This window comes from Durio zibethinus, chromosome 5, assembly GCF_047325235.1.
Source record: "Durio zibethinus cultivar Kanyao isolate XHJ-2024 chromosome 5, ASM4732523v1, whole genome shotgun sequence".
NCBI lineage: Eukaryota > Viridiplantae > Streptophyta > Magnoliopsida > Malvales > Malvaceae > Durio > Durio zibethinus.
The window spans coordinates 33,996,554-34,012,768 of NC_143166.1; the positions used below are offsets into that span (position 1 = coordinate 33,996,554).

General features: G+C 34.9%; 4 protein-coding genes across 5 annotated transcripts; all 4 read right to left on the minus strand.

Moving 5' to 3' along the window:
* Positions 1-101: 101 nt before the first annotated feature.
* LOC111282578 (partner of Y14 and mago-like) lies at positions 102-3,930 on the minus strand. Its single transcript, XM_022870719.2, has 4 exons — positions 3,507-3,930; positions 2,867-2,983; positions 1,790-2,035; positions 102-566 (listed from the first exon to the last, which is right to left on the minus strand). The coding sequence occupies exons 1-4, from the start codon at positions 3,696-3,698 to the stop codon at positions 423-425; spliced, it is 699 nt and encodes a 232-aa protein (XP_022726454.2). The 5' UTR covers positions 3,699-3,930; the 3' UTR covers positions 102-422.
* An 832-nt stretch (positions 3,931-4,762) lies between these two features.
* LOC111282325 (uncharacterized) lies at positions 4,763-8,244 on the minus strand. Its single transcript, XM_022870361.2, has 5 exons — positions 7,885-8,244; positions 6,205-7,141; positions 5,974-6,069; positions 5,647-5,783; positions 4,763-5,351 (listed from the first exon to the last, which is right to left on the minus strand). Exons 1-5 carry the CDS (start codon positions 8,133-8,135, stop codon positions 5,183-5,185), a joined length of 1,590 nt encoding a protein of 529 aa, XP_022726096.1. The 5' UTR covers positions 8,136-8,244; the 3' UTR covers positions 4,763-5,182.
* Positions 8,245-9,019: 775 nt separating this feature from the next.
* LOC111282760 (uncharacterized) lies at positions 9,020-13,161 on the minus strand. Its single transcript, XM_022870996.2, has 7 exons — positions 12,520-13,161; positions 11,407-11,550; positions 10,972-11,044; positions 10,523-10,628; positions 10,349-10,445; positions 9,518-9,613; positions 9,020-9,436 (listed from the first exon to the last, which is right to left on the minus strand). Exons 1-7 carry the CDS (start codon positions 13,144-13,146, stop codon positions 9,281-9,283), a joined length of 1,299 nt encoding a protein of 432 aa, XP_022726731.2. The 5' UTR covers positions 13,147-13,161; the 3' UTR covers positions 9,020-9,280.
* A 452-nt stretch (positions 13,162-13,613) lies between these two features.
* LOC111282759 (putative plastid-lipid-associated protein 4, chloroplastic) lies at positions 13,614-16,105 on the minus strand. Of its 2 annotated transcripts, none has more exons than XM_022870995.2 (6): positions 15,649-16,105; positions 15,428-15,541; positions 15,160-15,258; positions 14,609-14,683; positions 14,108-14,175; positions 13,614-14,002 (listed from the first exon to the last, which is right to left on the minus strand). In XM_022870995.2, the coding sequence occupies exons 1-6, from the start codon at positions 15,970-15,972 to the stop codon at positions 13,939-13,941; spliced, it is 744 nt and encodes a 247-aa protein (XP_022726730.2). In that variant the 5' UTR covers positions 15,973-16,105; the 3' UTR covers positions 13,614-13,938. The 2 variants fall into 2 exon arrangements, with proteins under 2 accessions (XP_022726730.2, XP_022726729.2); XM_022870994.2 differs by having other exon boundaries at positions 13,614-13,976; positions 15,649-16,059.
* Positions 16,106-16,215: the final 110 nt, after the last annotated feature.

Consider the following 16,215-nt stretch of genomic DNA (forward strand, 5'->3'; position numbering starts at 1 on the left):
GTAATCACTCCCATAACTCTCTATCTGTTTCCTGGACTTGGTATCTAAAAACTATTATCATTGCACAGGGAAATGGTGAAAAGGGTCATTAATAAATGTCATTTGGTGTTTGAATCACAGCTAACCAAAATTTCAGATGAATATTTTCCACCATTGGAGGTATAATGGAATGCTAGGAAAATTATGCTAGTAAACCTACTAAAGCTAAATTGGCAATCGTATCAGTATCAAATAATCCATGCGCAAAGGCGGGGGAACAAGAGTACTAATTAAACTGCATGGTCATATGCATCAATGCAAATTCACGTGCCACTTTTAGAACAAAATCTCGATAGATTGACCTCTATTCCATAATGCAGTTTTTGCATCCCATCAAACGGTAAATGAATTACACAATTTTTCACAGACACGGCAGCCCAAACTCACGATGCTGCCAATTCAGTGTTTTTATCCTCCAAAAGCTTTAGCTCCTCACGCCAACCTTCCACTTTTGCCAACTTTTCCAACTGTTCTGGCTTCATCTCTTGCTGTGGAGTTTTCTGCTGTTGGGTTTCTGCTAGCCGAATCTACATGTGAAAAACAATCGGCAGGTAAATAAAAAACATAACACTGAAACTTATACATGCTTGATGCTTTAGGTACTGAAAGCATGTCAGATTTTAAACAAGTTTTCTCTGAAAAAGCATAAAGCAACATGCCACCGTCCAAGTAATAGGAAGGACACCAATGTAAACAATTAACTAGTCGTGTGCCAGCACTGAAATAAATAAGAAAATCCATGCTGAAGCCACTGAAAGTCCTCAAACATGTTTAGCAATAACTTGAAGTTGAAACTTGTATAAACAATGCATTATAACAATGAAAATTGTTGCACTTGAATATTCAGTCATAACCTTGATGTCTTTTTAAGAAATCAAACTAATGTATGTGCAAGAAAAGTTGGAAGTATATATCAAACTAATCATTGTATATATTTGCTGCGCACAAACTCTCTTAGGACATGCATGCAAACACCCATCCATACACAAAACCAGAATCTTATTTAAAGCCGCTTCTGGGAAAGCAACTGACTCAAAGAGGAAAGAAAGAAAGAGCAGGAGTCAAAAGATTAATTGGAATATAGGGACCCAAAGCAAGAGAACAAAGTGAGAGTGATGTGCACCCAGAAGTCAATTGTCAGCAGTGACTTTCATTACACTCACAGACCAAAAAAGGGGCATAAGCTATGCACAACAGGAAGAATATTAAGCATGCATTTGACAATGATAAAGTAGCATACAATTTTCTTAACAGTGTGGATGAGTTCGGGGAGCATATTTTTACATTTATTTTTAGAACTTTTTCAAACTCAGCAGTCTGCACTATATGCAGAGGTAAAGGTGTTGAGAGCATATGGTTATACCAACCAAATGCACAAAGATGCACATGCAAATGGAAATGCATATGAGGTCAATTTAGTAAACAGAAACATTTTATTAATTTGAATAAGTGGAAATATAATCTATCTTTTCCCTTTTTCAGTTCTCTTTATTTATTTTAAACTTTAAAAAGCAATTTTCAATTTGCTCTCCTCCCATCACAGATGATTACATAATGATCACATTTGATAGTGACAAGTCTTCTGCCTCTCGAGCATAAAGGATGAGTTTAATTTTAGATAAAGCCTTTAATATAGAGATGACAAAGCAGATTTTTCTTTCTTCAAGAGTTTTTAAAGCTGTAATAAAATGCTGGACAAATTATAAACACTGTTTTTTACATGTTAATACAAAAGTGTAATGAACCGCACCTTCTTTTTAATTGCCCGAATTTTTTTATCGAGATCTTGAACTGGTGCCCCAGCATTTGAGGCCTCCACTGAGTTTGAGGGAGGAGAGGTTGGAACAGGATTTTGAGAAACAGCAAGATCAGTCATCTGAGATGTCAATGATTTAACAGATTCTGATCCATCATCTAAATCTTCCTCAGGTACATCCTCTTTTTTAATCTCATCATCCGCCATTGCTTCCAAGTTCTTACCCTTTTCAAGAGCAGCCTGCCATAAGTAAATCAAATGCTAAGCGTTAATATACAGAACCTTGTTACCTAATGTCTAGAACAATGGCAAGGCTAGATATTTGTATCTCACTACATTCATAAAGACATTAAGCTCATATCCAAAGCCAATCAGTTTATTCTATTAACTGCCAAATGCAGTAGGTATGCTTTTCTATAATTTCATAGCTGGCAGCAACAATGTTTTAGCATAGCTACGTAGCAACAATGCAAGTGAAAATCTGCAACACAGTATAAATAACAAGTTTTTCATGCCTTTTTTTTAAAGTAACAAAGAGAAAAGGTGAAATAGAGACAAAGAAGTAAAGAGTCCATTGTTTGCAAGAAACCTCAAAAGCTGAAAAGCTGTTGGCAGACCATATATGCCATTGCCATCATAGAACCACAGAAAACACATTTACTACAGCTTGCTTTTCATAACCACTAAAGATGTTTCCATGGACTTTTTGATCATTTACTGAAGAGAAAAGGCATTGACTGAAGACAAAACAAACTATATTATATTGTCCCTTTGCTATGGTGCAAGAACCAAGCAAGACAAGAAAATGACCATCTGCTCGGAGGCTTGAAATGGGCCATTGCTCAAGCATAGGAGAAAGTAACAAAGAAGACAGAAAATTTTGTGATAAAACCATAAGGCTAACATGTACATCCAAATACTTGCCAACTGAAGTTTCATGGAAAGGAAAAGAAATGAAATCATTTCTCTTATGAGATAGTTTAATGAAGCAAGCATTAAAATGAAATAAGCCAAAATTGCAGAAACCAATAAGTGGAAATTCATGCAAGATCACAACAAGAAGCTTTATACCTGTAGCCGTTTCTCCTTCTTTCTTTCATTTCTCTTTGCTGACTTAGTCTTGGGTTTTGCATCTGCAGGTGGATCATAACCTGGAGGTACTACTTGGGACGCCATCTCCTTTTTCCACTGTACCACAGATTAAAACAAAGATCAATGCCACTCTTCTAGTTCTTCTTTATCTTTTTCCTTTGGAAAAAAAAAATAACATTTTTCAGGAGATATTGCCATGAAACAGAACTTTGAATCCAATAACCCCAAAGGACAAAGTCTCTACTCTCTACTGAACTTTAGCTGAATGGGATGGTACAGTCAAAATACTAATGTATGTAGGCAACTTTCTACTCATTCAACAAAACACTATTAACAATTAAGTTACTTAACATGAAATTTTTAGCTCCAAAACTCAACCATAAAGCTATAGCAAAAAATTCCCACGTCTAAAAGCACCAAATATAAACACTGAAACATACATCATCCATCCATCCATCTATCCCCATACATAAACACATGCATGGCATACACATCAAAAAAATACGAACTTGATGACATCCCTATCCTGTTCTCAACATTCTTATCACTAAAACAAGCCAAAAGATGAAAATTACAACCACAGAAATGAATAAATTACAATCATGGGCATGTGACATACCAGGGCACCTCTGGACTGGTAAATGGCGACTTCCTCTTGAGGAACATACCCAGCCCGAATCCGAATGGGTTTACGTAGGGTGCCATCGGGTCTTCGGGTGGGTGCTAGAATTCTTTCTCCTTCTTTTAGGGTTTTGCTCAATTCCGCCATCTTCTCCAATTGCTCTTCACCCGCTCCATCATTGGTAGCCATTGATTTGTATTTTTTGAAATCTTTGATCCTTGGGACTGTGATTTAGCAGTACTACTGCTTCAGTTCGTGAAATCAATCAAAAAATTTTTACTATTCGATCAGCCAAAATGGGTATAAGAATTTCAAAATTAAAAAAAAAAAAAAATGTTGCTTTTCTTTTTGGGTAATTGAATTCACATATTTGTAATTGCATTTTGCACCCATACAGTTAATATATTTCGACTTCAGTCCCTTCAACTTTCCTTCTTGTAATTTAAATATGGATATATAAATTGAAAACAAAAGAAAATTTGATTTTTTTGTGCTAAAAATATCTGTATATTTACATATGGATACATATAAAAAAAAAAAAAAAACTTGACATCAAATAAATATACAATTTGAGATAAATTTATAATTTTATGATATGAGTTTATTTTTATAGGAATTTTTTAATTTAATTGTAGGATTAAGAAATTGTTACATGTTTTACTTTTTTTTATTATATTAATCAAGCACTTTGAAGTTTATTAGAAACAAAAAAAAGTTATTGAAGTTCTAATTTTTTATCATTAATTTTTTTTTTTAAAAATTTTTATCATTAGGGTTAAAACCAATAGAAAGTTGAATTATGGGTTTAAATCAATGTATTTTTAAACCATGCAAATTTTAAAGTTCTTTCCCCTAAATCTCCTTTTAATATTGTTGTCCTCATGAATTAATTTATATAATTTAACTAAATTCTTTGGGTGTTGGAATTCAGTTTATTATGTTAACAGCTAATTGCAATTTCTATAAATGATGCACTCTGTCTCACAAAAAAAAAAAAAAACAATTAGGGGATGGTTTGCTCAAAAATGACGAAGAGCATGTGCTTCTCTCTTTGTTATTAGTCGGATTCGACGGAAGATTGTAAAAAAATAATTTTTCATAAATTCGTTAAATTTAATATAAATAAGTTTACTTAAATCAATCCGAAAAATAAATGTGCTGAACAAAATCCAAATATTCCTTTATTCTGAATATTATATATATATATATATATATATATATATATATATATAAGTAATCAGACCATATCGACTAGTGGAAACATGAGAAACCTTGTTGGATAAATCATGTTCTCCTAATCAAAAACCCAAAAAAATGAGATGGAAACCGCCCCATCACACTATCAAGTAAGCGAAATTTCACATCGCACACCTAATATTACTACAAAGAAGAAACATCATGATTACAACACCTAATCTCATGCATCAGGAACAATGCCATTTTCAATACCTGTTTTATTCTCTTCGCTAGTCGTGGCCCCTTTTCTCATGTACAATTAAAGAATACTGCATAATATGGGCAAAAGGCAAAGAAATCTATCAGCTCCCTACCCACAGCTGATCGGTTCCCTTTGAATGTGAATTTGGAAAATTGTGACTCCAAGGACAATATGCTCATCTTCCCATGGGCTCTGGTCGAGAAGTTTGATTGAAACCATGTTCCACCAAGAGATTTTACTCCCTCTTATCCTCTTCTGAGTCATCTTCCTGATCAGAGTCGTCGGCATTTCCATTCTTCCTCTCCTGCTTGACTAAACTGACATCCCCATTGGACTGCCCCCTAGTTAAAGATTGAGCTTCTTCATCATCAAATTCCTCCCCCACATCTTCCGAGTATGCATACCTGTGGAGTATTGAGTATGTTAGTATAAAGAATCATCACCCTGAAAATATTTTGTCATGATAACCTATCTACAGGGGAAATTTCCTGTCTATTTGGTTGCAGATACTAACTATAAAGTTAAGTCCTCAAAGCAAAACATGGCCTCAAGGTGTCCTTCCTTGTGTCAAATGAGTTCTCTCCAGCAGGCCAAAATCTCAGGTGACATACCATTTAAGCATTTTTAATTTGAAAAGAAAGGAAAAAGGTTAAGGTCATTCAATCGACTCACTAAAACTTCTACAACAATAAAACGCACCGTTGGGAGCTCTGAGATGGAGCCCAAAGGTAGCAAATAACACAGAGTAGTGCAAATGAAACAATGTCCCAGAAAGCTGTGATAATCCAAGCACTCTGCCACCTCTCATTGAATGGATCTGTTGCTTTGAAGTATACCTGTAGCACCAAACAAATCAGATCCATCATAAATTGAAACATTTTTATCTTACCAAGGGCTACATAACAGTTTTAAGTTCAATTAATAATTGTCTTTCTTGCAATACTTCACAAATATTTGTCCTTTATCCACGAAATATAACATGAAAATACCAACCAGGAAAGAAATCAAAGTCTTGACAAGTCATACCTCATAATTTAACCATGCAACTGAAGCAATCACTGCCACAGCTAATGCATTTGAGAATTTCCTATAGAGGTCCAACTTTACAGATATTCTCTTGGCCTGGATGATAATGTCAGTCATAAGAAAGAAAAATTGTTAAATGAAATCATGATAAAGACTAAGCATAGTTATTACAATGAAAAAACTTAAGGTCATTAACCATTAAAGCATATGAAAAAAAACATTTGGAAATACCTGTAGCTGCTCCAGTGTCTTTGAAAGAGATTTAAAGATCCACAATATCAAAAATGCATCCAGGAATGCATCGGGAAGGACTAGGAAGAGTCTTGCTCTTCCTGATATGTCATTGATGGTCCCTACATACTCGGTAATGTCTGGTAATTCAGATGCCAAAAAATAAGTTGTTCCAAGAAGAAGCACCTTTGAGGTAAGGCCTCCTAAAGTTGGGCGTACAACACCATAACCCATTGAAATAGAAAGTATGAGAAGTCGAGAAAGTGTTTTTTTTATAGCTCCAACTGTCACAACCAAAGTAGTAATTACAATGGGCCTCATTCCTGTATTGTTAAAATTTGCATGGTCAAGATACCACAATATCATTTCAAGCAAACCCAGTCCAATGACAACAGTGATGCAGTGCTGAAGTAGCAGGATATCTTTCCAAAATTTCATGTACTGGGAGAACCAAACGGCACTAAGCAACAAATAGGCAATTGCCATGTACACATAGAAATTCATCAATGGAGCCATTCTTCCAGGTAAATAGCCATCAGGATTCTTCCACGCTGTCTTCCCACTCATTGCTGTTCCCTTGAGTTTTGGATCACATGCTACAAAAAACAAATTATACATCCCAGTTTTCGTGATGGGAACTTCTGCATTGTCCATATTTGTCGATAAATAGTTCCCACCAAACTGTATGTTTAAAACAATTGGCCAACTACTATCTGTTGCAGATGGTATCCTAATGACTTCACCTTGCTTGCAACCTTCCAACTTAGCCAGATCAGGGGTGCAACATATTGATCTCTGTCCACCATAAGCTGAACCACCAATATTATTTCTATCAGCAGCCTCAAAAATCACCGCTTGTATCAACCCGGTACTATGTTCCATGTCAGAATGTTCATCTGCAGCAGCCTGGGTCCTCCAGAATGTGATATTCTCAAATCTATATAAAAATTACATTTAAGGCATCAAATTTTGAAAATGCAAAACTTATTTCAGCACCAAAATACTAATTTTACTTATGGATACACATAATTGTTCACATCTATGGCTACATAAAATTCTGAAAAGCAGCATCAATTATATATTTCAACAAATGATAATGGCACTGGAAACTTGAATTTGCTCAAATAAAGATTTTCACTTCATATGCAATTAAAAAACAATAAAAAATAGAATAGTACACTTCTTAATTTTCCAAAAAAAATAATCAAAAAAGAACAATAATGCCTTTTCCATTGATCCTCATACGTACAACTAAGCATGCAAGGCTCAAGTAAATCTAACAATTCGTGTATTCATATAATGTAAAATACTAAAAGTCATATATTCGTGTTGTGTTTTACACCAAAATTACATGTGACGATTCTAGTTGACAATAAAACATTAAATGTGTTTTTTTGGTTTTATTAAACTATATTTATTATTAAAATTTTAAAATGGTGACAAGTGTCACCTTCGTATCATTATTTGGTATCCTGTTCGTATTGTATCACTGTGTTATGTTGTAGATTGCCAGGCTTAAGTAATAAATCTGAAAACATGATAAGTATTAATGACTTTCTAACAGATCTGATCCAAAAACGATAAAACAACGCCACATTCTTGCTTTAAAACTTTCAAAAATTGAATTTAAAAGAAACAAAAGGTTCACATTTTACTATAAGGAAAATGTTTCAATATTACCGAATAAAAGAGCGGCCATCGGCAGCGGATTTGTCTGAGGAGGGAGAGGTGGCGAGGCCTTCACTGCCGCCGGGAAGAAGGTAAGCATTGCCGACTTCGTTGAAGAGTTGATTCTGGTAGATGTGGATTGAAGCGTTGCTCGTTGTAAATGCGATTGATAAGAGAAGAAAGATTAAAACGCCGATGTTGTTTTTCATTGCTATCTGAAATGCAGAATCCATGGCAAGGAATTGGAGGTTGGTCTTAGCCATGACCAGAAAGAGAAGAGTAGATCAGCGAATATGATGGTAGGAGAGGAGACTGAATGAGTGAGATCGAAGAAACAATGGTTTAAGCAAAGAAGTAAGCGCAACGTTACTGTCGGTGAGAGGTGAGTATTGTTACGCGCCTAAGAAGCACGTCTGCTTAGCGTTTTGCCATCCTCTTTCTTTAAAAAAAAAAAAACATTTATTTTTTGCCAGTGTACTTTAAATCATGTACCATTATATGCTTCTTTCGATTTTAAAGTTGTTTTAACACTACGACATTTTTAATGCCTTTATTAAATTTACTTTTTATTGAGTAATTATTGCGTTTTTTTACATAATTTTTACTGGACTGTACGTAGGTATCGTAAAATTTTGAAAATATAATAATTTAAAATACATGAAATATAAATATAATATAATTTAAAATTTTAAAAATAATTATATATAAATTTAATAAAATAAAATATATATTTTATATTTTTATATTGATATAAATTAAAATATATAATTTTTATATAAAAATAAAATATAAATATATAAATTTTAATATTTTACTATGAATCGCTAAGTATAAAATTTACCCTCACAATTTTCACAATTTTTCCTTTAAGAAAAGACGTGAGATTGTTTATTCCCTCTATATTTTTTATTGTGCACCTGAAGGCAAAATAAGGCTTTGTACCCCTACAAGCATATGAAATGTCTATAGGAAAGAAAAAAAAAAAAAAAAAAAAGAGAGAGAGAGAGAGATAGAGGCAGAAACTCTAAAGAAAGAAACAAACTGAAAAAATGGGAGTACAATTATTAATTAAAATTAAGTATAATGAAATGTCTATGCAAAAGGAATTTCATGTAAAAAAAAAAAAATGGAACTAAAGAACCTTGGATGGCAAGGAAGAATGGATTTTGATATTTACCGACAGTAAATTTTATATCCAGATCCTAAATTCCACTTTTTAGTTTCTTTCTTTGTCACTTGTTGCGCCTATGATATCTTAGGATAGTTTGACGTTAACATTCCATATAAATTTGTATACTATTGGCTACTATAACTATATTTTAGCCAAGCCCTATCGAGTATCGATCCTCTTGGAGGAGTGAGAGTTACCCTAATGTCCTATATTACGTACAAATAACCCTGTAAGAATTTACTTTGCAGAACCATTCTCAACAAGAGGACTTTCATCTGCAACAATGTTCTCAATCGGGTTCTGCTCTGCCCACACAGCTGCATCTAGATATCCAAGCTCAAATAGTCTATCAAGAATGTAGTCATCTGCTGGCTCTAGTGCCCAGTTGAAAAGCTGGAGTGGTTGGCAACAAAAGGTCAGTGGCTTATATAGATGAAAAAATATCATTCAACACTTGCAGAGCTACGAGATTACCTCTCTTCCGGTAGCCCTATTCTCAGGATTGCAGTCTGGACTAATCCCAATTCCTTGCAATCCCAAGCGACTGGCTGGAAAAGCACAGACGCGGACCTGCAAATACAACATGAGCCATCACATCAACATCAGAAGTAAGCTCGTGTATTCATTATAGCATGTTTCAAGCCATGTACAGTAGCTATACGGATTCAACAGCAGCCCTTAATTACAAAAGGCAGTTAAATATATATCATTGACTAATTTTCCAAGCTATATAATTATTAACTTGAATAGTTGATAGCGTCCACCCATAGTCATCTCATTGTGACGCTCATCGCTTGATATTCGGCCCATTCAAACAGGATCCTACCACCTTTTTATTTTTCTCAAAGACAAAAGACTTCAATTCTGAAAAATAAGTAGATAAGCAAGCATAACAACACTCTATATATAAAAGTAGGCCAATCTTGTTCCTGCAAAACTTGACCAGTGATAAAAACTATGGTGGATTATGTATACAAGGCTATTCTCAAGTCTTAACAATATTCATATGGAATGTCAAACATGGATCTCAAAACAGATTGGACTGAATCCTATCCTATAGATACAAAAGATTTCAGTAACTTTTGAAAATACAAATGTTACTGTTGTAGTGATAGCAGTCAGAATATCAAAATGCCACTTAAAACCCAAGGAACTCAATTCAAAATCATTTATGATTAATAATCCTTGTTTCAGAATTCAGACCAATATCCAATTGCAAAATTCTATTAATAAAATGTCTAAGGACAAGGAATTTCCCTGAATTTTCAGAGCCAGATTCAAATTTTAATGATCTCAAAAAAATACCGTTTTAGAAGCAGATGTTGGGGGCATAAATAATGTCAAACCCCCATCAATGCATAGACGATTCCGAAACATTGTTGCCGGGCGAGGAGCAAGATAGCTGCAAAGTTGTATTGTGTCAGTTCAGGTAACTTCATAGCAAGCGTTTCAATGCAGAACTGTGCATTAATCACATACCCCGGAATGAAGGAAGATGTAATGACTGCATTGATGAGATCTTCTTTGGAGTCAAATTGGTCCACCAGTAAACCCCTAGGCCTCCAAAGAATCTGAGTTACAGCAACTGTCATAATAGTTGCGGTTAGAAGAAATGTTGTTGTTCAAAATGATGGAGATTAGCAAGTTAAAATCAGTATAGAAAGGTCATATGCTAAAAGGGGAAACACATGTCATTCAACTTTAACTTTTATAATGACAACTCATAAATTTATGAAAACTTCGAAAAGAGACTATGATTTTGGAATGGAGGGGGTTTTTACTTTACTTTTTTGAACCACCTCCCTGGCCCACTGCAAAAATACTAATAATAGTGAATAATATATTGCCTACGATCTGTACTTTCTCCCCGTGGTTAGCACTCATTTAACCAGCTCATTGTGCATATCCAGTAAAAGGTAAACACTCACCACGAACCCTCCCATTTGACCTAGTATGAACATCATGTGGCAGAAACTCGTCAAGAATATCACGGAGAACAGCCTGTTGATTTTAAAAAAGGATAAGTTAAAATAAAACTTAAACTTAATCAGAAGCTGATAAATAAACATGAAGACAATATTCCTGTAGTACAAAAATATGAGTTCATGATAAGTAATCAAGCTACTAAAATACCAAAGCAGATAAAATCAAGGTTCTTTAAAAGCACTGATAATTGAATGTAATTATTAGTCTCTGCAACCATTAATGTTGAGCAATAAGACTGCTAATACAAACTTATTGGCAACTAGGTGACCATCAGTCAATACACAGTTAAGAACATAAAGAAACTAAATTTTACAAAACAGACTAACAGAGCAATAAGTACATTAAGCCACATATACAATCATTGTGCCTAGGCATACCCCAAGACGAAATGCAGTCCCTTTAAGCCGGCAATTGTCAGCTAGGACTTTAGTAGCTTTTAGGGCCTCCTGCATGCTAGCTCCAGAAGCAATCACTGCACATACTATGGCACCAGCAGATGAACCAGCCAATGGTGTGGTTTCCTGCATAAGAAGGGAAAAGGAAACATCAGGTATGGAAAACATCTCCAGCATGGTTCATGATGAAATACCACTCCACAGAGTCATATAACGAGTTTGCCAGTGTTCTCAATAACTCATACAGTACTTACTTAAAACTGACACTGCCAAAGCACTTTCTAAAGTGAAAGATATACTTAACAAGAACAGGTATCTGAACCTTTTACTCTCAAGCTGTATCAGTGACATGATACCACAACCAAGCCACAAGAAAACCAACCAAAAGACCTTGATTATCTCCATAACCTCTGCTGAAAACTAGAAGGTTAAATATCATGTCAAATGCAAATTTACTGTCATTCCAAATTGCTTGCATCTTTTCATCTCAGTTTCCCTTTTGGAAGTCGGAACAGATATATTCTACAATGAACAAGGATATTCATGATCTCTGGAGTAGTAAGCCAGATATAGCTCAGTATCTAAACTGGAATATGTAAATTGATTGAGTTAAGAAAAGAATCAATGATAATACATAGAATGGTGATTCAATTAGATTCCGTTTTCTATTTGTACTTCCAAGAAAAGATTAAACCACAAGGACTCCAAGATTTTTCAATCTAAATTTGTCTCAAAAGAAAGAAATTTATAAATGAATTTCCCCATCAATGAACATTGCATTAGAAAAAATAACAATGTGAGGAAAAAATAACCTTCAACATGCAAAATTAGCAGAATTCAAACTCAACCAATGAACAATCAAACTAAAAAATTTTGTAAACAATAACAATGTGAAAAAAAAAAAAAAAACCCTTCAACAAGCAAAATTAACAGAATTCAAACTCAACCAATGAACAATCAAACTAGAAAATTTTGTAAAAAATAACAATGTGAAAAAAAAAAAAAAAAAAAAAAAAAACCTTCAACAAGCAAAATTAACAGAATTCAATGTGAAAATTTTGTAAAATGAAATTTTTTTTAAAAAAAAGATGAAACCTTTATGTAACCCTTTTCAATAAGAAACTGGGCAACCCCAAGATGATAAGGAAACAAAAGGCCAGCGGCAGAGAAGCTAAACCCGGGGCTGGTAACGACTCTTCGTTCTTTCTCAGCTTCAATATCCTTAATTCTTTGTTCCCATATCACCTCTGGCTCTATCTCATCTTCCATCACTAACCCAATTCTCTCCTTATCATTCTGCTCACTATTTCCAAGTCCACTCTCATTAATTCTCTTTCTGGGTCTGTCAAACACTGGGATTGTTGACCCTGAGTTGTCATGAAAGCTATTATTATAACTATTTTTTATTAATCTTGATGCAATTCCCAAGAACAGCTCCCCTGTTGCGACGGCAAAAGACTTCTTTTCTGAAGAAGAAAGTTTTTCATTTTTATCTTGTGATGGAGGAGTTGTGAGGTTGTTGTTTTTAGAGGAGTTTGGGAAGAAAGCAAAAGCATGGGGGCGTGGAGAAATGGTGCAACCACGGGTAAGACGAGGGTCAGAAGCCGAAGGAGAAGAAGAAGGGAAGGTGTGGGAAAAGAAAAGAGAAGAAATGGAAGGAGCCATTAAAGCAGAAGAATTGAAAGAACAAAAGGCCCAGTTTGGCTGCTTGTTGAATCTCATTTTTAAAGCTTTCCTTCTTTTTGTTTAATTAATATTTATTTTGTTTTTTGGGCTTTCGTTTTCCGTAAAAAGAGAGCCATTGGATCGTTTTTTCTCGTGTTTTTCAATCGTTGGGCTTTTGTGAACCGACACAAATGACAAACATTCCAAGAGGTCATACGATGTTTACAAGGTTGAACTAAAAAAAAAAAAAAAAAAACATTTGTCTCAACTTTGAGAAAAAAATTGATTAATTTCAATGGCTAATGCAAGAGATCGGGTATTTAAAGGGAGAATTTGATGACTGTTGATGTTCCCCATCCGCAAAGTAAGCTGCTGAAAATCTTGCGTATTGCACTCCAAGCCTTGGGACTGAACGTGAACAGCCATTGATTTATGGTTGAGTTACAAAAATTTTGCATGATGCAGTTCTTGCCAATGTCATACGACTCTTCTCACCTAACATGAGGACATGAATTATGCGCATGTATGATAAATACCTATATATATATAATTCAGTGAAAGTGATGGTTTACACTTTACAATAGTACTGGAATTACACTTGCATTATTGACTTGAGTATCGGGCACTATGATTTTTACCCAGGATGCCGCACAGCAGGGTTTCCTGTGTCGCGGACTGATCCTTTGTACCAATGTTACAGCGGGATGAGCAAATTTCACTCGAGAAGCTCATACTGGTTTTGAAATTTTGGAATGGAAACCTTTCCAAAACTCGACATACATCCACATGTCTTAGCCATCGATATTTGTAACAGCTAGAGAGGGACGCGATAGGATGGATCGACCATTTTCAAAATGAACAAGTTCCCTCTGTTACCTCTTGATATTCTGCAGAAAAGAAAAACATAATGCAGCTGCAGCAGCAGTTAGGAACAGTTTCAAATGAATTTGACATTTGAGAAAAATGAGAGGCATTGTATAACATTAAGCATAATTAACATTTTTTGTAAAGTACTTACCGTAACTCCTCATCCAAGTATGTGATCTCCAACCGACCACGGCCACTTCCAGGTGACTTAATCGGTATCTGCAGAGCACCAGATATGATGGCATTGAGTTGCCACAACAAAATTACAAGTATGACATTTAAAATCCAATTCTCGTGAGAGCAAGGCAACAATTCAACATTTCAATCCCTTGCTACCTCAGTGGTAGGTAGCTAGTGAATACTCAGCAATCTATAGCACCATGGAAGGTTCTAATAGGAAAATTTTAGTTCCATTTAATGATAAATGCTTGACTACTAATCCTTAGCCTCTCACAACCATCAGTAAAATTTCTTAATACCAATCAAGATTCAAGAAGCACACATTTGTTATTCTAGATAGATTAATATAAGAATATGAAATGAAGAGGAAATCATGTTCACGTATCATTGTTTCAGGCCTATCTGAGGTAAGTGCGCGAATATCACACCATAGAAACTCCGAAAAGTTCAAGAACAGCAATATGATACATACCAGACCAGCAATTCTGAAATAGTCGAATTTAACAGCCACCCTTCTTGCATTCATAGGAACTAAATTACCAGTGGCCTGCAAAGAGATTGACACACCAAAATCAAACTTGATACTTAAGCATCAAACAGCATTTTGATTCTGAAATGCGTTTAAAAATTGACACTCTTCAAAATCAGATAGTGATTCTGCCATTCAACAAAGTCTATTCGGTTTTGTAACGCAACATATAGCAGTTAATAAAAAGAAGATAGGGTGCTATAACTTAGCTGGTTAGAGGATAGGGAGGACGGTTTCACTCTAATTACATTCACATGATTAGACAGTATTAATCTATTGTTTATTCTCAAATTGCTAAAACGAGCCTCTCATTTATAAGGAATTTCTCAACTTTTTTGCCTTTCAGTTCTTAGTTAGGATTTGTTAAGGTTAAAGCAACCAAACCATTAGTATGATCAGTTGAATTAAAATGACAGATACAAGTTACAACTGATAAAAGTAACTGCAAACTTCATGCAAACAAAACAGTTAAAAAAGTTGGAAATAGCAACTACCTGATTAAAGAATGGCCAGGTTTCAATATTTTGAGCCCTAAGTGAATCCAGATTGATTGCCTGGTAGATTTTTCCATTGGGCCTTAAGAACTTTGGCCTCTGTCACAGAACTAAGCTAGAGAATTAACTATTAACATATCAAAGAATAAGTAAAAGAAGAAGCACAATTGTAGAATGGGAGCAAACCACAACAATAATACTAATATAATGCTTATGAATGGATTTTTAAAACTGGAGAAAATTGGCCAATTAAGGATCAACATAAGACCTTTGTTTGCAAAATTGACTGAGATGTTGTGTATAAAAGCTCCCATTTTCCATTAAGCAAGTTGGACTTTAGAGGCTCCTTTATCTCATTTACTGCCTCGAGTTTGAGCGCTATCTGGTTGAAAACAGAAATCTCATTAATGAAAGCAAGAAAATTACTTAACTTGCATTTAAAAAAAGAGTTATCCATGATGAAGGTAGGCCGAACCAAGGCTGACAAACCTGATCCACACGCTCTTGATCCTCAGGGGTAGCCTCAGCGCCGCGATCAAGAGGTGCTATAGCATCAAAAAGCTCATTCTTGAGGCTGTTAACGTCTTTGTCTTTGGTCAAAAAACCAGAAAAGAATGAAACTCTAGTCCTCCATTTGAAAGACACAGCATTTTCTACTGAAAAAAGGTTGCTATAAATGTTGGGTTTCGATGACAAGACAAGTGATTTGTATGATAGAGAAGAAGAGGAAGTGATGGGTTCATTTGAAGATTGCAGATGAGCCTTTAACAACGTAATGGCAGTACTGAAAGCAGGAGAAGAAGTGAGAAACATTCCTGATTTTCTGCAAAAGTTCAAAGCTATTTTTGGAAAGTACAAAAAGAAGTTTATTTAGTTGGGAGTGGATAATGTTAAAGTTTAGGTGGCTCATTCTCATTCAAGGGAAGAGTACTGAAGGGACAACCCAGCAAAATATCAACTAGCCCAAGCCCCAAGCCTAAAAAACCAAAGACGGAAAAGCAATTGACCCTGAAAATCAAAGTCAATTGAAGCCCAAAGAAAAAAACAGCCTAAGAA